The 23,976-nt window shown below is 36.4% G+C and overlaps 1 protein-coding gene across 1 annotated transcript; it reads right to left on the minus strand.

The window, feature by feature from the left end:
• Positions 1-17,716: 17,716 nt before the first annotated feature.
• LOC122028117 (protein SRC2-like) lies at positions 17,717-19,082 on the minus strand. Its single transcript, XM_042587132.1, has one exon. It carries the CDS (start codon positions 18,899-18,901, stop codon positions 17,912-17,914), a length of 990 nt encoding a protein of 329 aa, XP_042443066.1. The 5' UTR covers positions 18,902-19,082; the 3' UTR covers positions 17,717-17,911.
• Between the last annotated feature and the right edge of the window lie 4,894 nt (positions 19,083-23,976).

Raw genomic sequence — 23,976 nt, forward strand, 5'->3', positions numbered from 1 at the left:
CTTGCACTGAAACAGTGCCTTAGAGATCTCGAATCTCTCGTGCCTCGCTTGTCCTTGATATAGTTAATGAAGATGTTCAACCATATCATAAGCACCCATCAACTCATGTTGCTTCTGAATCTCAGAGTTCATAGTCATGAACATTAGACATGACACATCTAATGCGTCATCTTGATGCTTCTTGTAAGCATCTCCGTCAGCTCGTGTGGCAGTGGCAAGAGGTGCCTCGGGAATGGGCTGCTCCAGGATGTACAATTTTCGTTCCTATGTGAGAACGATTCTCAGGTTCCTGTACCAGTCCAGGAAGTTAGCTCCATTGAGCTTGTCCTTATCAAGGACAGAACACAGGGAGAAGGAGTTCATGTTTGACGACATGGCAATCTACAACAGAAAAATGTAGAAAATAAATATCATATTCTATTAATCATTTAATTAGGCCTTTAACTAAATGATGCTCCCACTGAATTATAGAACTTTTGTAGAATCAAGTCATGGTTGTGGTCAAACCACACCTACTAGATTCTAACCAACTATAATTCGTGCGGGACAAGATCCACATCATCCTACGCCTTGAGTTAGATTTGGCTAAATCGCCCAAGACTTAGTATGATCAGTAGGTAACTAATTACCAATTACATCTCTATGCAACTCTTATTTATAGGATCAAGATCCGCATGTATATTAAAACTTGAGTTAGCTTTGGCTAAATCGCCCAAGAGTTAATATAAATGTGATTTTGACCTATCTACCAACCATTGGAAAATTCCTATAGTTAAATTCGATCCAATTGAGTTAACTAGTTACTCAATATAATTGAGTTGTACTCACCCATGCGTTGATAGGCGGGACCTAGATTGTCCCTCCGCACCCTACCAAGATATTATGCGTTGCTCTGCTTTGGCAGATTCAACAACAACATGTGATCGAGGTAGTGATGGGTATCATGGCATGGTAGGCATTTCGAGTTGACGTGATTGAGATCTAATCTAATCGACGATGTGTATCAAGTACGCGATTTAGATCGAATCTAATTGTTAAGGCACTAATTAATTACTAATCTAGCATGCATCACATACACACACACAAGTAATTAATTAAATTTTGTGATTAGTCATGGCCCTACTACGATCTTCTCAAGCCAATGAGAAGATTGGTTGGTCAACCTAGGGTCAATAGCTTCTCCAAGCTCCTCCCTTTGACCGCCATGTGTTGCTCGCACCCTCCTCCTAACTCCTCCTCGAGTGGACCTTCCACCGCCTCATTTTATACATTAGAAAAAGGTGAAACTTGAGTTACCTTCGAGTCTAAAACTATTTTACAACAGGAATATAAATAGAAGCGCACAACGTGCAGGTCGTGAATCAAGTACAAGACGCACAAACACACAAAATGGCGCGCAAGCCATATTATGAATTACAACACATATTTCCAATCAAATTGGGTTATTTGGGCCATGACCATCACAAAATGATACATAATTCTAAATTATGTGATTTCCATAAATTTCTGTAATTTTTCTAATATTTTTACGATTTTATGAGTCGCTACTTCCCGGCGGTCTCGATTAGCGATTTTCGGGCGCAATCGCGGAACAAAGCCCCTTGCGGGGTTAGGGGCAGCACCCCTACTTGCGATATAACCATCGCGAGTGTTCCTAAGTGATCCTGCAGTGCCTTAGCCCGCTGTCCCAAATCATTTTGGGCGAGACTTTGCCGATTCGGAAGGTATTTCTCGGTAGTTGAAGCCTACAAGTGTTCAAACACTTGTTGCTTCGCTTCTACGAGAAAAATACTCATAAAATACATAAAAATCATAAATTTACAGAAAGTTACAGAACTGATATTTTCCATAAAAATATAAAAGAAACTCATACACTCTTCGCACGTGGCTCTGATACCACTGTTGGGTTTTTCGGGCCGCAAAAACCACTTTTTGCGTTGCGGAAACCCTGAATCCCATGCCACCGGATCCGTGCAAAGTTATAAAACAAAAATTTCTACACGTACGAGTTTCTCTAACCTAGATCTACACTAGATCAACAAAGAAAAAGAGATTACCCTTGATGCGAAGCCCTTCGCAAATCCCGCTCGTCCAAAGTTCGCTAGATCTCAAGGTTGTCAAGTGTACAACCCTCTATGTGTATCCACACAAACAAATCGATGGAGAGAATCTCTAAAGATGTGCTAGCAACCTTAGAGGATCAGCAATGGTGGTGTAACACCCCAAATTTTAATATTTGGAATCCTAATAGTAATTAAAAATATTTAGGAATGCTTTAAAAATATTCTAGAGATTTTTATAAATTTTAGAGTATTTTTATGTAATTTTTGGAGTTCGTTTGGTATTTTTACCAAAAGGAAGAAGTTGTAAAAATTAAAGAGGTTCAGCCGAGGTTCGAACCCGCGACCTCCGACCCAACCCGAGCCTTAAGCGAATCCGGCTGACCAAGTGCCCAAGCGGGCAGTTCTGTTTAGAAAAGGTAGCAAAATTTATTTTAAAAGTTAACAGAATATGGGAGTTATAAAGAGAGGAAATTAGGGCTTGATTTCTTCCGTGACCGAAAACCCTTTCTCTCCTCTTCTCTCTCGCTCGCGACGGCGGAGCTCGGGCGGAACCGAAGGAAGCTAGGTCTTGCCTCCGGCGGCTGATCAAGAGTCCAATCCGAGAGCTCTTCGCCTTCTCACGATCCTCTCAGCAAGGAGAAGCTGTGGGCACGAAGAAGGGGTCAGAAGTTGCAAACCTCCGCAAACCCTAGAAGGTTCTTGTTCGGTTGTGAGTTCAAGAAGTAAGGTAAGTGTTTCTCACATGCGGTAGGAGTAGCTTGGAGTTGTTTCTTCTCGTTTTTTTTGAAGCATGATGTAGGATCATATGAAATCTAGCAATGTTCTGTTTTGTTGTTGCCGTGGCACGGGGTATGAGTAACAAGTATGGTTCTAGATTTCCAGTAGCAATGTTTTCCTTACTAGTTGCATCTTGGCCTTCCTTGCTGTGCTACAAGGCATGCAGAATAGTTTCAATTTGGGTTCCTTTTGTTCAGTTGCCGTGAGTCTCAAAGAAGGAGCATGTAGGGGTTGAGCATGTTGAACATTCTGTTCTTTATGGTTTCCTGCCATGGCATTCAGTTTCAGGTTTAGTTTTGTGCATTAAGTTTCAGGTTTAGTGTTGTGCATAAAGTTTTAGATTTAGTTTTTGTGCATGTTTATGTTGGTATAAATGCATTCGGGTTTGCTGTGCATTATGTTTTTATGTATGCAGATTTGGATTGGCATGTCATGGGTTTATGCTTTAGTTTGGGTGCATGTGTTATGAACGGATAGTCTTAGTTTTTAGATTCTTAAAGTATGAAACAGTTTTAGTTTTTTGGTTGCTTGTGACCTTAAATAGATTTAGTTTTGAGTTGAAGTATAGAGCATGAACAGATTAGAAGACCACAGTATTACCTTAAGCATTGTAGTTAGATTTCTCTTGTTAAAGCATGCTGTTCGGAATTTAATGTTTTGGTTGGTTGAGTTAGATCTATTGCTTGTGACTTGATGAGCATGCTCTGTTCGTGTGGAGTTTTACAGTTTAGAATTTTAAGTGCAGATTTCTTCCATTAAGTGCAGTTTTCCATTAAGTGCAATTTTTTATTAAGTGCAGATTTTTATAAGTATTGCTTGCAGATTTTGATAAGTATTATATGCAGAACTCCAATCTTAGAGCAGATTTTGATTAAGTTTGTAGGCAGATTTGATTAAGCTTATAGTGCAGATTTGATTAAGCTTATAGTGCAGAATTTTGATTAAGCTTATAGTGCAGAATTTTGATTAAGTTTGTAGGCAGATTTGATTAAACTTATAGTGCAGAATTTTGATTAAGTTTATAGTGCAAAATTTTGATTAAGTTTGTAGGCAGATTTGATTAAGCTTGTATGCAGATTTAGTTTTAGTGCAGTTTCAATAAGCATTTCAGTACAGTTTTATTAAGTATTTCCATGCAATTCTGTTAAGCATTTCAGTGCAGAGTTAATAAGCATTTTAGTGCATTTTTGTATGAGACATCTTTTTAATAGATGTATTAACAAGTATAAGCAAGATAAAGAAAAGAAAGAAAAAGGTCAAGGCCTTAAGTAGATCCCAAAGTCAAGATTTTAGGGATTTTGGGCACACAAGGTACTTGTTAAAACGCCAAGGCATTTAAAGAAGAAATAATTAAGATAATAAGATATTTTACTTTGAAGAGGCTAATACCCGACTTCCAAGGTTGTCGTTAAACAAATCCAGGTGTCCAATTCCAAGGTCTTGGCCCTGGTAGACCAAGGTCTGCTCTTTTAGGATTTGTGGCTCGCTACCCCAACCTATTAGGGAACGCGCATAACATGGTACTACGCCTGGGCCCAAGAGAAGTTGATTATTATTTTGAAGTATTAAAGTATAAGTTTTAAACAAGTGAAATAAAAGAATAAGTTTTAAACAAGTGAAATAAAAGAATAAGTTTAGAACAAATGAAATAAGTTTCACTTTGTTTTAAAATCAGCAAGTTTAGTTTTCTTTTATGCTAGCATATTATTTAGATTAGCTTAATGTTATTTGCTAGTAGGTGAGCATGAGCAGCTTTACATGTTTAGCATTTCAGTTTGTTATGATTCCTTTACTATTAGATGAGCATGAGTAGTTTTCAGTAAGCATTCAGTTAGTTTATGTTATAGATATATGTACATGCATATCGAGATTTTGTGAGTTAGATAGCGCTTACTAAGTAATTTTGCTTATAGATTGCATTTTCTCTTACTGCAGATAAAGGAAATGAAAAGCTATAGTCAAGGAAGGCGACAAGGAGGTGCGGATGGATGTGTGATGCCTGGACTATAGAAGCCTTGGGACTTAGTTTAAGAATTTGTTTAGATTAATTCTTTATTTAGGTTGATAAGAAAATTTTGGAGTAAGAAGTTGTATGTCATTATGTTTCCGCTATTCATTACTTTCATGATCTGATTTATTAAATTGCGTGGATGGTGTTATTTTGCATGTGTATATATGCTTATATTGTCACCGGTACAAGGGAGATGCTGCCGGAAATTTTTTTGTAGGAACTTCTCTCGGGGCGTGACAAATTTAAGTGTTGCTAATATTAGCATAAGTAACACTAGTGAGTAGAGTTAATAGTTAAGTAACGATCACCTTAGAGAGTAGTAAGGAAGGTGGGTCACAACTCTTGATCTCCATCATGAGTTGGCACACACATGTGCTAGCCTTAATGATGTGGCACATCATAATTAGCTCACTCAATGCCAACTCACAAATGAGGTGCCAATGGTCAAGTCAAACTTGACCTTTCATCTTCCTCTCAAGTCAAGTCAAACTTGACCACTTCTCTCCCATGGTTGATCAAATCTAACCATTGGTTCAAGTCAATTTTTAATTTAATGAATCTCTATTCATTGAATTAAATTGTCTCAATGAGTCTAAGTCCAAATTAGACTCATTTAACACATAAACCAAATTGAGTCCAACTCAATTAGTTTACTTTGGATTACTCTGAATCCAATTTGGTTCATCACATGAACCTAATCCTCTTGGTTCATCAAATGAATATAATCTCCATCTAATTGCCCTTTGTGTGTGACCCTATAGGTTCTTGTAACGTTGGCAATGCTCCTAAACCCATTTAGAAGCATAAGTAATGAGCGGTATCTAGCAACACATCATTACTACCCAAGTTACAAGAATGTTGAGATCCAACATCACCTTGTGACTACTAATTGTGACTCTTCACAATATGTGACAAGTGTCCTTCTATCCTTGACATCTAGATTGATCAATATGAGGCATAGACCGTGTCATCCTCTAATCAATCTAAATCTTGAATCTCAAGTAGACTCACTCAATCAAATGAGCTCAACATCTCATATTGACTCATTTGGGCATGACCATGCACTTAGTGGTCTCACTCTATCAAGAATAATGATGTCACTCCCGTCATATAGGAGGGATAGATCCCATCTACATCACTCACATCCCTCCGCATAATTTGTTACATACCCAGTAATTGCCTTTATAATCCACCCAGTTACGGGTGACGTTTGACGAAGCTAAAGTATGTAACTCATTATGTAGGGAACCATGGTGACTTCAGGTCCAAGGACTAATAGTCATACTAATAGCCACATGAGAAAGTATATGACGCTCATATAACGATCCATGATACTTTCTCATGGCGGGTCATTCAGTATACATTCTCCAATGCATACCCATGTGTCAACTTGATATCTCTATATCCATGACTTGTGAGATCAAGTCATCGAGTTGACCTACATGATAGTCTCGTCGCATTAACATTGTCCCTGAATGTTAATACTTGACTAGGAATGATTAAGAGTAACATTCCCTATATCATCTCACTATCGATTCAACCAATCGATTGATATAGGTAAGAACCTTCTACTCAAGGACGCTATTATACTTAGTTATTTGGCACCAATACAAGTAAGCATAATAACCATAAACAAATGTCTTTATATATACATAAGAATATGATACAACGAGTCCATACAACAATCATCAAATGATTGGCTCTAGGGCTCTAACTAACAAACTCTGCAACCTATAGTAGTCAATGACCTCTACACAGGGAATGCATGATCGCAAGAAGAAACTCCTATCTAGATATCTAGAATGCAATGGAACATATGAAATAGAATAAAATCTAAGCCTAAGTTCTTCTGTTGGAAACCTAGGGTCCGTACTAGGAGTTTGAGAAGGATCAGCACCAGTATTTGGAATTTTCCTAATTAACAATAAAAAATTCTAAATTAAACAAATAAAATTTAAGTTTAAAATATTACTGACGTATCATGAATATTTATAAAAGAAGTGACAACCTTGGTTGATCCTCAGCAATGCAGCTTGAGAACTAGAAGAGAAAAGTTTCCAGCTTGCTGAAAAAAAATTTCTTTTCCCCCCTTTCTTTTTCTTTTTTTTTTTACTTTTAAAGGCTCGTGAAGAGTCTTTGTAAAGGAAGGGGGAGAAGTGTGAATGAGGGGGTGCCCCCATGACCCCTTTTATAAGGTGGTCCGAGCGCCTGGACTGGAAGGCGGTGCGAAACGCCCAGACAAGGTCCAGGCACCCAAACCCCTAAACCGAGGGCTCCCCAACCCCTATTGTTAAGTTGTTTAAAAATTAATAAGGAGAATAAATTAATTAAGTTGTTAAAAATTAATTTAAAATAAAAATTAATTTAAGTTGTTTAAAAATTAAGGTAAAACAAATTTTAATTAATTTGTTGACAATTTACTTAAGTTTTAAAAAAATTACGTTATTGAAAAAAGTTTTAGTTAAGTTTTAAAAAATGATTAATTTGTTAAAAAAAATTGGATTAACTTTTTTTATTTTTTATTTTTTTATTTTAAAAGAATTAAGTTGTTAAGGATTTATTTAGGTTAGTAAAAACTTTAATTATGTTAAAAAGATAAGTTGTTAGGAGAAATTAAAAACTTAGTTTAAAAATACTTATCTAAAATTGATCCTTAAATGTCTAACCTTCAGTTACTAGCTAGTTATACAGAAGATAGTAGTTTTCACTTAGGTAAGTTAAGTAATATTGTCCAATTAGATATTTATTGAAAAATGACTACTTAACTTGATCAATATAATATTGTATTTTTGATCAGACTTATGTTGATGCACTGATATAAGCATAAGAAGTTCAAGCAAAAGGACTACGCATCTCATGCCAACCTATATTTTTGAATACGTAATCAAGGTAGACCTAGTGTGTTTATGAAATACTTGATTCCTAGATCTATAGTATCATGTTTTCTATGGGTTCGATCTAGGCTAAGACCAAAATAATTTTAAAACACTAAGAAAATGGGAATTTTTAGAAAACATAAGTAAATAATTTTTCTAGAATTTAAAAATTATCCGAATAAATATCCTTCCCCTTAACTAAGGTCTTAGTTTTAGATAAAAATATTATACTTATAATTATTTGTAAATATGATAGATTAATAAGTTTAAAGAAATTAATTATTAAATTTTAGATTGATTAATTATAATTAATCATAATTTAATTTAATTTAATTTGAATTAATTTAACTTGATTTAATTTTATTTATTTTGAATTAATTAAATCTTATTCATCTCACCAATCTAAGTTTTCAGAAAAAAGGGATCTTATGATTTTGTGAGATGAGTTAAGTTGAATTTCAGGATTTGGTTTAACTTGTGTTAGATTCAAGTTTAGGTTTGGATTCAATAAGCAAACATTCTTTGGATAAACTTCTAAGATGTAGTGAGTCACCTGGACATCATTAGAGTAACCACGCCTTAAAAAAAATTTTAAATAGTTCCGCCCACTGAACTTAGTACAAAACTTTAGTCTAACCAGTTAAGATTAGTAAGGGATAGCTTTAGTTAGTTCCACTAAACCAAATACACTAGGTCGAAGTTATATCTTCCTAGACATGCATAGACAAAATTTTCCTAACCTACTATCATCTAAAACTTCTCCAGTGTTGTTTGTTAGGTAAAACTTTTATCCCTATTTAAGCTAGTCCTAATTACTCAGTTAGGTAAACTATTATTTTTGGAAGTATCAACTAATTTGATGTCTCTCCCTGAATTATTGAATTTAGATTTATGTTTTAGGTTTATATCGATTACTTTTATAGTTATAATAAACTTGATTGTAACTTGAATTTAAATTAACTTTGTAGTTGTTTAATTTAAATTTAGTTTTCCAATTTGAGTTTGATTTGTTTAATTCCATTTTGCATTTTAGGTCTAGGTTTGAATTTATAGGTTTAGTTGAATTTGGTTTTAGATAATGAACTTCAGTTTTAGGTACATAGAATTAATGAGATAAAAGTTTTATTTATAGAACTAGACTTATATCCAAACTCGGACTTATTGTATACAACTTTTTGTGTTTTAAAAATTAGGTCTAAATTTTTTGATCTTATGGTGAAAGTTTTTAATAATCCTTTGAGTTTATTAATTTCACCTTTTAAAATTGTATTTTCCTCCTCATGTTTTATAGCTTGATTTGGATTTCCATTTTCAATTTGTTCCTTGAGGCGTTGATTTTCCTCAAGAAGTGTTTCAATTTATTTTTCAGATCTAATTGATTTTTTATTCAGACATGCAATTTTTAAAAAAAATCTACCTCGATCAAACCTTCAGAAATGAGTGTAGACTTGTGGCTTGATTCATCTTCAGACTCATCATCTTATTCCATCTTGCTTTTGATTTCGGTTTGGATGTTATCAATGTGAGGTAGTTGTGATGCTTCTGATCTTCGATGTTCGATTCTTCCTAAGACAACTCATCCCAGGTCACCTTTGTTGGTGCAATCGAACCAAGTTTGATTGGTATGATCATGGTTTTGATGTGTGTGTCAAAGAGTTTAAGTTAGGCTTTCATATGTGTTTGATATATGTTTGAGTCTTGTAGGACTTGGTGAAACACATGAGGAACTTGGTGCGACCAAGATTGGAAAGCTCATCCTAGGGCTCGGATCCTTGAGTCGGTGAAGGATGGTGTGGAAGACATCCGAGGGACCGTCGGACGAGGAGCAATGGAGTGGAGCCGAGGGAAGCGGACTTCAAGGCAACATGAAGGATGGCACAGAGAGGAGTCACGGGCTCGGGTGCATCTGAGGGACGAAGGCCGAGGGAGAGGGCTTCAAAGACAACTCCAAAAAGGATGAGTGTGTGAGAATGTACTGAGACCAGTCGACTAGTCATGGGACCAGTCAACTGATCTAATGTCACAAAATGCATAGAATGCTTCTGTGCTCGTCGGGTACGGGGACCAGTCGACTGGTACATAGCCGTTGGCAGAAATTGGGTTTCTGTAGAGAGTCGTTGGCTGGGTCTAACAGCACACCAGTCGACTCGTGCTTGGACCAATCGACTGGTGTCGGGGTTGAGTTGATTTGATGATCAGCTCTCTCCACTTATTTAAGTGAAGCTTTGGGGTATGAAGGAGGTTACTCATGCTTGTTGAATAACTCCTAGTCTTTTCCCAAAGCTTCCAAGTCTACTCTCTTCTTCCCAAAACCTAAACTTCATCTTTGTAAAGAAGAAGAGAGTTTTTGTGAGAGGTTTGCTCCACCGAGAAGGAGAAAGCTCTAGCCAGAGATTGTCAGGGACTGATCCACCGAAGGATCAAGGGTTCGTCCACCTCAAGGACACGCCGTGGAATAGGAGCAAGCAATCTCCAAACCACGTAAAGGAATTGTGTTAGTGTTTGTCTTCTTGCTTATCTTTATTGCTTTAGTTTTTGTATTTCCGCTTGCATAAACTAACCTTGTAGAGAAAAATCGAAAGTTGGGGGTGACCTAGCTATCCAACCCCCCTTCAAGCCGGCCACTGATCCCCCCTACAAGTGGTATCAGAGCAAGGACGCTCTTGATCGAACTAACCGCCAAGAAGAGCAACATCATCAAATGGCCGGCTCAAGCATTCATCCACCCAAATTCGAAGGAGAATTCTCTTGGTGGAAAAAGAGAATGGAGGTATTCTTCGATACCGACTTCGACATTATGCTAATCATGAGAAGTGGTTTTGAAGTGACCAAGGATGACCACAATGAGACAATCGACATAACAAGATGGACCAAGAGGCAAAAGGAAGAGCATTTAGCAAACTCCAAAGCAATGCATCACCTACTAAATGTTCTTCCCCAACAAGAAGTGACTAGGATTGGAAACTACACAAGCGCCAAGGACTTGTGGGAGAAACTAGTGGAGCTTCATGAAGGGACTTCGGAAGCAAAATTGGCGAAGAGAGACCTTCTTCGATCTCAACTCAATAACATCAAGCTTGAGAAAGGAGAAAAGGTATCAATGTTACACTCTAGAATTAAGGAAATTATTAATGGACTAACAAGTGTAGGCGAGACACTCTCAAATCGTGACATGATGATGAAAGCCTTCAATGTTTTCCCAAGAACCACAACTTGGAGCTCAATTGTAGATTCATTCTACATCTCGAGGGATTTAGAGAAATCTTCTCTAGATGAATTCTTCTCAACAATGGAGCTTCACGAAACTAGAATTGAAGGGTTAGATGGAGAAAGATCAAGAGGAGTAGCCCTTGTAGCAAACAAGGGAAAGGGGAAGAAGAAGAAAGCTCCATCTCCATCATCTTCCGATTCCGAGGAGTCAAGTGCCTCAATGGATAGCGATCAAGAGGCATATATGGTAAGGAAGATGAGAAAAGCATTTAAATCTTTTTCTACTAACAAATCACATGCTAGGAGAAGTTCAAGGGGCAAAAGTAGAAATAGGAAGGTCATTTTCTATAATTGCCAAGGAGACGGACACATGGGGATGATTGTCCTCTCTTCAAGAAGAAAGAAGAAAAGAAGAAGGAAGAGAAGAAGAAATCAAAAGAAAAAGGGAAAAAGGTTAAAAACCTAAAGGCTACATGGGATGATCCATCATCATCGGAGGAAGAAGAACATCATGTCTCCCACTTTGCATTAATGGGAGTTAATGACATTGCCTCCACCTCATCCGAAAGAGAATAAGGAAGGAGCTCAAGTGAAGATGAAGAAGGGAGCTCAAGTGAAGGGGGAGGTCAAACTTCGGATTCGGACTTCTCGGTAAGTGAGGTACATAATCTTCCTCCCCATGTTTCAATTAAAATTATTACAAGTACAAATGATGATTTATTTAAGGCTAAAAGGAAAAATAAGTTTTTGAAACATGATATTTGCATGCTTGAAGAAAAATTAGAATCCATGTGTTCTAAGGACAATGATATGCATGCCTCTTTAAATTCAAATGATTTATGTTTATTAGAAGAAAATAAGGCCTTAAGGGAAAAGGTAGAATACCTTACCAATGCCCTTAGAAAATTTAAAATTGACTCTAAAACCCTAAATATGATTATTGGGAGCCAAAGGGCAAGTTTTAAGAAAAATGGGTTAGGATACAATGAACCCAACAATAAAAAGACCTATCATTGTTTACTTGCTATGGGGCAATCAAAAACCAAAACTATAGATAGAAAATGGATCCCCAAGGAATATTTGGTTAATACAATTAGAAAGAATTTCTATTGAGTGTCAAAGTCAATCCTCAAGGGTTAGAGGATTTTAGGTCAAGTCAACCATGGAAATCATAATTCAAATCCTTGAAAAGTGGTTGACTTGAGACCTTAAGGGGGAGCACTTAGCCTTGATAAGAAATTCATGATCAAAAGGGCTAAGTAGAGGTTACCTTTATCTCACAATGATTTGTATTATTTTATAACCATAAATGTGAGATATTAGGATGATACAAGTAATTCATTTATGCTTATGGTATTTTGATGAGTTATAAAATGTATCAATTTTAGTGATTATAGGCCAACTATGGGGAAAGCAAATGTTTAATTAATGGACATCTTGCCCATAGATCATAGTTGGATATTTTAAATGTTTTAAAAATAATTCTATGTTTTTACTTACTGTGGTAAAGCTATGTTAAAACATGTGATTGCAAAACTAGATTTAAAAATGATACATAACTTGCATGTTTTGTGATTTTTGAGATTTGGTCAAAATTTCAAAAATACTTTGACTTTTCATGAAAACATATTTTTCATAGTTAAAGAACATTATAAGAAATATGTGTTCAAAATTTCATGATTTTTTGAATTTTCTGGAATTTTTTTATGAATTTTTTAAGTTGGCTGCAAAAGGCTGAAATTCAATTTCAGAGTGTACCAGTCGACTGTGTCAGGTACCAGTCGACTGGTACCAGCTTTCCAACATACTGTTATTTTTTGAGATCAAATATTTGGTCAAAATTTGGTCATACTTGATGTCATATAGTGTATGATTGTTTGGTACAATCTTTTTGATGGTGTCAAAGGGGGAGAAATGGGTAGGTTTAAGTTAGAAACTTTTATTCCCATACTTGTGTGCAAAACTTGAAAATTAAGGAAGAAAGCATATGTTTAAGGGAGTTTGGTTTTATGCTTCATGTTTACATATTCCTTCTAATTTTCAAAGTTATTATTTGTGCCTAACTTAAACATATTATCACACATCAAAAAGGGGAGATTGTTGGTGCAATAGAACCAAGTTTGATCGGTATGATCATGGTTTTGATGTGTGTGTCAAAGAGTTTAAGTTAGGCTTTCATATGTGTTTGATATGTGTTTGAGTCTTATAGGACTTGGTGAAACACATGAGGAACTTGGTGCGACCAAGATTGGAAAGCTCATCCTAGGGCTCGGATCCTTGAGTCGGTGAAGGATGGTGTAGAAGACATCCGAGGGACCGTCGGACGAGGAGCAATGGAGTGGAGCCGAGGGAAGTGGACTTCAAGGCAATGTGAAGGATGGCACGGAGAGGAGCCGCGGGCTCGGGTGCATCTGAGATACGAAAGCCGAGGGAGAGGGCTTCAAAGGCGACTCTGTAAAGGATGAGTGTGTGAGAATGTACTGAGACCAGTCGACTGGTCATGGGACCAGTCGACTGGTCATGGGATCAGTCAACTGATCCAATGTCACAAAATGCACAGAATGCTTCTGTGCTCGTCGGGTACGAAGACCAGTCGACTGGTCCTGAGACCAGTCGACTGGTACATAACCATTGGCAGAAATTGGATTTCTGCAGAGAGCCGTTGGCTGGGTCTAACAGCACACCAGTCGACTGGTGCTTGGATCAGTCGACTGGTGTCGAGGTTGAGTTGATTTGATGATCAACTCTCTCCACTTATTTAAGTGAAGCTTTAGGGCATGAAGGAGGTTACTCATGCTTGTTGAATAACTCCTAGTTTTTGCCCAAAGCTTCCAAGTCTACTCTCTTCTTCCCAAAACCTAAACTTCATCTTTGTAAAGAAGAAGAGAGTCTTTGTGAGAGGTTTGCTCTACCGAGAAGGAGAAAGCTCTAGCCGGAGATCGTCGGGGACTGATCCACCAAAGGATCAAGGGTTCGTCCACATCAAGGACACGTCGTGGAGTAGGAGCAAGCAATCTCCTAACCACGTAAAGGAATTATGTTAGCGTTTGTCTTCTTGCTTATCTTTATTGCTTTAGTTTTTGTATTTCCACTTGCGTAAACTAACCTTGTAGAGAAGAATCGAAAGTTGGGGGTGACCTAGCTATCCAACCCCTCTTCAAGTCGGCCATCGATCCCCTACAACCTTGAGTATCTTCTTTCTTTTGGTTGTCTTAGGTTTGTCCTCTTTCATTTTTGGGCACTCAAGCTTGTAGTGTCCTTTCTTGTTACACCCGTAACATGTAATTTTTGCCTTCGCGTTGTTTGATTTGATTACCTTTTGTAAGTCTTTCTTTGTGAAGTTGTTCTTCCTTCTTGTGAATATTTTTCTGACCATGTTTATGAGTTGTTCTTCTTCATAGGCTTTTGAGTCAGATTCATCTTCTGACTCAAGCTTGACTCAAGTACTAGTCTTTGTTTCTTTTGATGGACCTGTAAGAAAAGTCACACCTTTCTCGACCTGCTTGAGTTAATCTATTTGTTGAGTTCAAGTTCACAAAATAGATCATCTAATTTTAATTTATTCAAATTTCTCAAAACTTTATAGGCATCTACTATATATGTCCACAGTGCATTTCAAGGAAAAGAGTTCAAGGCATACCTGATTACATCCCTATTCTCTAGTTGGTGATCAATTAGGTGGAGCCCGTTCAGAATATCCTTGATTCTTGCATGTAGTTGAGTAGCTATTTCTTCATCCTGCATTTTAATGTTAAACAAATTATTTAATAATAAGTCATGCTTTGTTACCTTTGCATCACTCATGCCTTCATATAGTTTAATCAGTTTATCCCAGAGCTCCTTGGCATTCTCAAATGGGCTAACACGGTTCAATTCTTCCTTAGTAAGTCTGCACTAGATTGTGTTCATTGCCTTCGAGTCGATCTGGGTCGTTTTCTTGTCTTTCGATTTCCATCTTTCTGAATCGACCGGTACTTTTGTTGCTTTATTTACAGGTGCCCTGTATCCTCGTCGGATGGTGAACCATTGATCGATGTCTGTCTTTAGATACACTTCCATCCGCTTCTTCCAATATTGGAAATCGTCCCTGTTGAAGGGGGGACAAACGGTATTATATCCCTCATTTTGGACTATTAAAGGATGGAACCTTGCACACAAAGAAGAGAAAGGAAGAAATCTCAAGACTAGGTCTTGGATTTACAATGTGGTAGATAATAAATCTATTAAAACTCGATTGGTGTTGCACCAATTCAGACTATTTTGCAATTAAAAAAAATTATCTTAAGAGGTAATTGTACCTATTTGGATTATATTGAAAATCTCAAAATCGAAAAGAAAAAATTAAGAGAAAGTTTAAAAGTTACTCCCTTGCCTGATTGGTGGTTGCACCAATTCAGAGCCAACTTGGCTCTGATACAACTTGTTCGATTGGAAAGATGCTAGAGGAGGGGGGGGGGGGTGAGTAGCATTCATCGCTTTTTAGAAAATTGAGAATACACAGCGGAAAGAAAAACACGAAAGTACAAATGCTATCACAAGTACTTTTTTACTTAGTTTGAAACCTTCGACAACTCGTACTCCAAGGCCTACATGTGAGAGTACTTTCTATGGGCAATCACTATCAATTTGAAATGGATTTACAAGTTGAGTACAAGAACTGAAATGTAAATATTACTGACAAACAAAAAGGAAATTGAAGAAGCCTTCGTTCTTCGAACTTCGGAGAAGCCTTTCAGTGTCGTCGGAGCCTTTTCGGAGCAGCACATGAATATGAAAGTCATAGCAGATGATTGTCTGAAACTGTTGGTCGAAGACCTTGATATAGGCACATTCCGAGCGCCTGGACAATTGCTGACGTGACGATCTCTCATCAAAACTTGATCAGTCAAGTTTATCCACCTCCGGGCTCCTGGACCGTGGGTTCAACCAGTTGTAGTTCTCCAACTCAGCTTCTTGATGACTTTTTTAGTTCGGGTGCCTGGACGTAGGTCTAATTTTTATTTTTTTTTCAATAAATAGTACATTCTATAAGGCGATTGTCTTAGAACATCTCTCGAATATAACACGAACAGGCTAAGGTTGGTTGGATATTATGCAACAGGAAGTTTTAGCAGGTTAAAGTTGACTGAATGTTTAGTAAAGAAAGTCTTTGTAGGTTGAACTCAATTGGATATTAGACAAGATGAGAATCTATCCTTCACAAGACTGAAACATGAGTATTAGTGAATCAATAGAGTGTATCAATCGACCGATGGACTGTTAACCTTGGAATTGAGGTTTGACGTATTTTTAGGATTTGCTATAGTTATTATGCTACAATACTGTAGATAATAATTTGCTATAATAATAATCGACTGATAGGTCCGATCAGTCAACTGATGGGACTATAACAACGAACAAAAGCTTTGGAAATTGATTGGAAAATTTGACTAATCGTAATAGTCGACTAATAGAGTGTACAAGTTAACTGATCTTATTGTTCAAGCGAACAAAATGTCAGAACTTGACTTTGGAATTCGACTAATTAGCTAGCATCGATTGATGTTGAGATGGATGGAGTCGTTGAGTTGACAAGTCAGAGCAACATTCGAATCTACAGTTGATCAATTGAATGATAGGCAGAAATCAGCCCCACTTAAAGGCTATAAAAGAAGGGTTTCAAGAAGATTTTCAACGTCAATTCTTAAGGGGTTAGAGGTAAAGTGCTGCTGTATTTCCTCCTCTTAAGGGATATTCCAAAGTTGCTTTTTACTTGTAAAGTTGTAACTTTCATTTGTGACTATATTTATTTTTTATTTCATTTTTGTGTTGCTTTGTAACACCCGGTGTTATAAGAGGATTCTTCGCCTCCAAAGATATCCAAGAAAGAGAAGGATAGTGGTAGTAGATCACTATGATTAAATCTTAGAGTAGTCGCCTTAAGAGACTATGAACAAAATAAAATTGATTTGTTATGCATGTGCTTAATTTATATTGTTTTGTTTTGTTTTATTTCTGCTATGTACTAATCATTATAGAAAAGCACAAGTTCTGCTATGTGATCTACTATGTATTAATCATAGTAGATCACTATGATTAAATATTAGAGTAGTCGCCTTAAGAGACTATGAACAAAATAAAATTCAGTTGTTATGCATGTGCTTAATTTATATTATTTTGTTTTGTTTTATTTCTGCTATATTAATCATTATAGAAAAGCACAAGTTCGAGATGGAATGATTTAAGTTATTCAACCTCCTTTAACTCCCACAAATCCTAATATTAATAATTTTCTTTACTTTACTAAACCTAAATAGTCACTTCCATAATCTAAACTATAAGAATAATAATGTCCATAATTGAACTCAATTTAAAGATCAAAACTCAGTTAAATTTGATAAGATTTTTAATAAATGAGTTTTAACAAATTCAAAAAAAAAATTGAAGACAGTCATATTCTCTTCTTCTGAACATTTCATATTCTCTTCTGAACACTAGCTACCCACCCACTCCACATTTAAGACTCGATAAGACCATGGTAGTTGACTCGCAGAAAAAGTGAACATGGTATTTGACTAGTAGAAAAAGAGAAAATTATACTATAGTGTTGTGTGAAGAATATATTATGTCTAAATATACTGGCTAAATATTAAAAAGTATTTATAGATACAGTTGATAAAATACACGAATAAACAACAATTAATAAGCTTGCAATTCCTTGACCAGAATAAAGGATTTATTCGTCTAGTTTGTTATTTATTTATACATGTAATTATAAAATAAAATAAACTAGTAGAAAGTGAGCGATAAAGTGAAAATACATAACAAACAAGAGTATTACATTATACAAAGGAGCGATACAAGTGGATCCATAAAATATTTAACAAAGAAAGGAAAATAAAAGAAGAACAATCGTAACTTTTTCAGAATGAACAAAAACTCCGAATTACGAAGCACCCAAAGTAAACGGATACTCTGGATCAATGGGGCGTTGTTTAGAAGCCGGCGTCGTCGAAGCCTGCGTCGTATGCCGATGCGTCCGATATCATATCACCGACGAGGATGCCGCCGAGGGCGCCGCCTAGAAGACCCGCACCCAGTCCGGCCCCGAACTTGCTCTTCTTTGGCGGTGCAGTGGCCCCGTAACCGTATTGCGGCGGAGGCGGGTATCCGTACCCCACCGGAGGAGGTTCGTAGCCATACTGGGGCGGAGGCGGATACCCATATCCGGGTGGAGGAGGGGCGTATCCGTACTGTGGCGGAGCACCGTAGGGTGGGTAAGCTACCGGTGGACCCGGCTGTGGATGGGCGGAGGCGGGTGCTGAATAGGGGTAAGCGGCCCCGCTGCTACCAGGCGCAGGGTAAGCGGTGACGGGCTCACCGACCTTGGAGTCCTTCCCTACTGGAGGGTATGCAGTGGCGCTGGTCCCCGCCGCGGCGTACGCTTTCGCCGGCGGATCGAGAGGCTTGTGATCTGTCCCAGGCACGGGGTAGCCAGCAGGCGGAGGCGGCACAGCGGCAGGGTACTCGACGGGACTCGGCGAGGCGATCGCATAGCTAGAGGGGACGTAAGGTTCAAGAAACCTGTAGGAGAGGTTAAGAATGCCCTTGGGCTTACCAGAGTCGGACTTCCGGACTTGGTAACTGACGTAGTGGGGTAATGCCGTGTTCCCTTCGCCAAGGAGCTCCTTCATGGGGATATGTACCTCGCCGATGTCCCGATCGCCGAGGGCGCGCTCAGATCTGAGGACGACGTGGACGAGGAGGCCGGCGGCGGAAGCCGGGTCGACGGGGACGAAGAAGCGGAGGGTGGCGTTCCACGAGGGATTCTTACCACCGTCCTTGTCGGTGGGAGTGCGCTGGGCGGATCGGGGATCGCCAGCTAGGGATACGACGGCGTAGACGTCCATCTTGCTGAAAACGTTGACATCGTTGAGGTCCTTGGCGGAGACCAGCGTCACCTCGAGCGTCCGGTACCCCGCCATGATCGACAGATCCGCTCAGATTTTCTTCGCCTCTTCTTCCAAATTCTACAGCCCGATCGATCGAATCGATCGAGATCGGAGAAGAGGGAAAGGCTGTGGTGAAGGAAATCGGGCGGACCTGAGACGGAGGTCAAGCTTGAAACGGAAAGAAAACACGATAGATAAAACGGCGGAAGCCGGGCCGATATTTCCGTTACAAATGTGCATTTAAATCGACAGATCTCTTGACAACCTAATTTCTAACTGACCACGTGGCCGACTCAGAGTAACCCACCTTAGGACATCTCCAATGCAAAATTTTTAAAAAAATTTAAAAAATGAAAAAACTGAATAAAAAAATTTTAACTATTGTAGATGCAAGGTTTGAGCTTTGTATTTAAGAAGTAGTGAAATTTCAAAGCTGTTTTTTTCTTTGAAATTTATGTAATATACATGTAGCCATGCAATTACATGTTATTAATTAGACCATTTAAAAATTATTTAAAACTTTTTAGAACTCTAACTATTGGAGTTATTTCAATAGGTTTTTAGAATGTTGATGTAGTATGATGTGGCATATTGAAATCATAAAAAAAACTTTTGTAAAACTTTAACCATTGGAGATGCCCTTAGTCCGATGATTTAGTGACTTACGTATTATATAATGTTATTTTTTTTAGATTTTTTTCGAGGGATGGGGGTGACCAATAACTAATAACGAATAAGAGCATTCATACCAATTTTTCTATCCAAAATTTATAATTTAGAATAAAAAAATACTTTATTAAATTGACCAAGGATAAAAAAATTATTTTAGATTAATAATTTTTAATAGTACCAAAGGATAAAAATTGGGTATGACTAAACAATAAGATAGCGGTTTTGATCCCGTTATTTGATGGTTCGAATTCTTCCATCCCAAATCCTATCAGAAATAGAAGAAATAAAAGATAGGATCACATTGTATTTTTTTTTTAAATATTTAAGAGAATAAAAAGTTTTTTTGAATTTTTAGAATGTACTTTTTTTTATGAGATATTGTCATCATAAGATCTGAGATTTAAATTTTGACATAGTTAAGGTATTGTCTCTCTTATATAGTAATCATTATTCTAAAAATTATGTAATAGTCATTTTGACATAATTTATTTTTTCTATTAATTTAGGATAAATTGACAAAGATGTTAGGATGAATATATTGGAGTGGAGAGGAACCCACTTTAATTTACCCTCTAATTTAGATATTTCTTATTATTGTTTAATGTTTTCTTAAAATAAAAATAGGACGCTTTAGATCTTCCAATCAAGGTTCAGATATGACTGAACAAGTTATTCCGATGATGGTTGGTTTTCAGGCAACTTCAATAGAGTTAAGATTTTTAAAATAAAATAAAAACTCTAATTATTATAACGGTAAGATTTAAAGTTTATAATTTAAGAGCGACAGTGAAATTTTAAATTTACTTTTTTATCTAAAAATTAACAATATAAATGGAGTCAATAATTAATGATGTATAAAAAAATTAATAATATAGAATTAAAAAATGATTATAGGGAGATTTTTTTATTGTGCAAAGGTGGTAAGTTTTTATATTTTTAATATGATATTGAGGTGGTATATTGGAAGATAATAAAAAAAACTCATATACAGCTCTAACCTTAGCACATCTTCAATGGTTAAAGATCTATATAAATTTTCTATAGTCTTCAATATACAATCTCAATATCATATTAAAAATATAAAAATCTATCACTTTCTCCGCAATTAAAAAAACATTCCTATAACTTTTTTTAATGAACCCTACATTTTCAACTTTTTATTACTAATCGCACTCATATTATTAATTTTCATATGAAAGAACAAATTTAAAATTTCACTACTATTCCTAAACTACAAACCTCAAACTTTATATCTATAATTATTAGAGTTTTTTTCTTCAACTTTTTTATTTCATAAACTTCTTTAAAAACCTTCCATTGAAGATACCCTTAGGACACCTTCAATATAAGGTTTTTAAAGAGGTTTGTGAAATAAAAAAAAAAATACACGGAACTCGAACCATTGTAGGTATGAGATTTGAGATTTTAAATTTAAAAGTAGTAGAACTTTTAAATCTATTTTTTCTCTCAAAATTAGTAATGTGAGTGATACCACTCGAAATAAAAATATTTAATTTGATAATGTGGGATCCATATAAAAATTATAAGGAGGTTTTTTTAATAATTAAGAGAGTAATAAGTTTTTATATTTTAAATATGGCATTGGACTGCAGTAAAGCATATATTAAAGTACCTTAGAGGCGCTAGAGATTATATGCTAGCTTACAAGGCAGTTAATTTGGTCCCTGTGGGTTACACGGATTTTGACTTCCAATCAGATAAGGACAATAATAAGTCGACCTCGGGGTTTTGTGTTTACTTTAGGAGGAAAAGTCATAACTATGGAAGAGTGATAAGCATAGGTGTTTTTCTGGACTCCACCATAGAAGCTGAGTATATGGCAAGCATCTGAGGTAGCCATAAAAGCTGAATGACTTAATTACCTCAAGATAGACTTAGATATGATTTCTAGTTTGTCCAAAGATTATTACAATTTATTGTAATAATAATGGTGCAGTAACAAACTCGAAGAAACCATGAGTCTATAAGGCAAGTAAACACAATAGAGCGCAAGTACTACCCAATACGAGAAATTGTATAACGAGGAGAAGTTGTTGCCGCCTAGATTGCATCAGATGATAACCTAAGGTCCTTAAGGCAAGAGCTTTTTGAAAGGCATGGGAATCAGATGTATGGCAGCAGATATGACAGCTTAGTCTTTTAGTATAAGTGGGAGATTGTTAGAGTGTATACTAAAAGCCTAGCTTTTGGTATAAATATTTATCTAGAAATAAGAATCACATTGGTCAAATGTCTACATTTATGATAAATGTAGTTGCTCAATTAATTTATATTGTAGATAACATGGTGTGTGGTGTCACACACAGAAGGTCATGTTATTGGTTCCTTATAAATTATAAACAGTAGCTCACGACCAAGATGGAAAGGAACAAACCATTGGAAGGTCGTAGTGTAATTAGGTATTAGTTTATCTTAACTATATAATTACACTAGTACACTTAGAGTGTATTGAGTAGGACCATTTGAGGTCGTTCCTTTTATACTGACTTTATGAAGGAACAAAGACCTCAGTTATTATGTGCTCTTAATCCTAATATAATAACAAGCACATATATTTGATATTTATTTCTTTAATTTATCAATGGGTGAGATTTAGTTCGATGAATCAATAAGCCCGATAAGTTGGGAAATGATATCACTTATAGTGTGTGTTGTTGATTATAGTGTCCTAGTAATTTAGGTTGAGAATGTCCCCAAGAGGAGCTCATAAGGATTGTCATGTTAAACCCCGTAGGTGGACTTAGTCCAACATGATGATGAAGTTGAGTGGTACTACTCTTGAGCTAGATATTAATTAAGTGAGTTGTCGAACTTACTTAATTAGTGGGCATTGTTATCTTAAACATGGAGACTAACACACTCATAATAAGAAGGAGCCCAAAATGTAATTTGGGATTGCTGCGGTAGTTCAATAATAGTTCTTTAGTGGAATGAATTATTATTGATGAAATTAAGTTGTGTGTTCGGGGCGAACACGGGATGCTTAATTTCATCGGGAGACCAAAACCAATTCCTCCTCTCGGCCCCTATCGTAGCCTCTAGTATATAGAGATTTATACCCACCGCATACCCACCTTCTTACCCATCCAATGGGGGCGGCCAAGCTAGCTTGGAACCCAAGCTAGGGCCGGCCAAGATCAAGTGGATGAGTCATGTAGGTGGCCGGCCAAAGCTTGGGTCCCAAGCTTAGGTGGTCGGCCACTAAAATATTAAAAATGATTTTTATTAAAATTATTTCTTATGTGGATATCATGATTTTGAAAGAGAGTTTAAAAATTAAAAATTTCCTTTTATAGCTTTCTACAAAAGATTAAGAGAAGAGATTAATCTCTTTCCTTATTTGTAGTTTAAAAGAATGGTTTTAATTTTTGGTAAAAACTTTCCTTATTTGTAAATCATCTACATGTTTAAAAGAGAGTTTAAAATTTAAAATCTTTCCTTATTTGTTAATTAAAGGAGGATTTTAAATTTTAAGAAAACTTTCCTTTTTAACCATGTTCATGATTTAAAAGAAAGTTTAAAAATTAATAATTTTCTTTTATTAGTTTCTACAAAAGATTAAGAAAAGACTTGATATCTTTCCTTATTTGTAGATTAAAAGAGATTTTAATTTTTAGAGATAACTTTCTTTTTATCCACATGTTTAAAAGAAATATTTTAATTTATTAAACTTCCTTTTTATAAACCAATCATGAAGGGATTAAATTATTGGAGAAATTTTTATAAATTTCCGGAAACAAATTAGGAAGTTTTAATTCTTGTTCTAATTAAAACTTTCTTTGATTTGGGGCTTGAGGTGGCCGGCCATTGTATTTGAAAAATAAAATTATTTTTAATTAAATAATTTTTCTTTTCAATGGAAAAAGAATTAAGGAAATTTTATTAAATTTTCCTTATTTGCCAAGACCAAGGATTATAAAAGAGGGGGTAGAGGAGGCTTCAAGGTGAACGACTCTATTCTATTTTTCTTCCTCTTTTCCTTGGTGGTGTGGCCGACCCTTCCTTCTTCTCTTCTTCTTCTCTTTGTGGATGAACCTTTTCATGCTTATGGAGTTTTAATTGGTGGCCGGATCTAGCTTGAGGAAGAAGGAGAGAAAGCCTACATCCCTTGGAGCTTGGTTGGTGGAAAAGATCTTCATCTTTTGGAAGCTTTGTGCTTGGCCGAAATTTGAAGAAAGGAGAAGGTGCTTTGGTGGTTTCTCATCTCGGAAGATCGTTGCCCACACAATGTCCGAGGTTAGAAGAGGAATACGGTAGAAGATCAAGAGGTTTTTCTAAAATGTATAACTAGTATTTTTTCTTTCCGCATCATACTAGTTATTTTTGGAAATAATACTAAATACAAGAGGCATACGATTCTAGAGTTTCGAATTTGTTTTCGATATAGTGTTCTTTTGTTTTTCTTTTCCTTGTGA

The sequence above is a fragment of the Zingiber officinale genome, chromosome 10A, assembly GCF_018446385.1.
Source record: "Zingiber officinale cultivar Zhangliang chromosome 10A, Zo_v1.1, whole genome shotgun sequence".
Classification (NCBI taxonomy): Eukaryota; Viridiplantae; Streptophyta; class Magnoliopsida; order Zingiberales; family Zingiberaceae; genus Zingiber; species Zingiber officinale.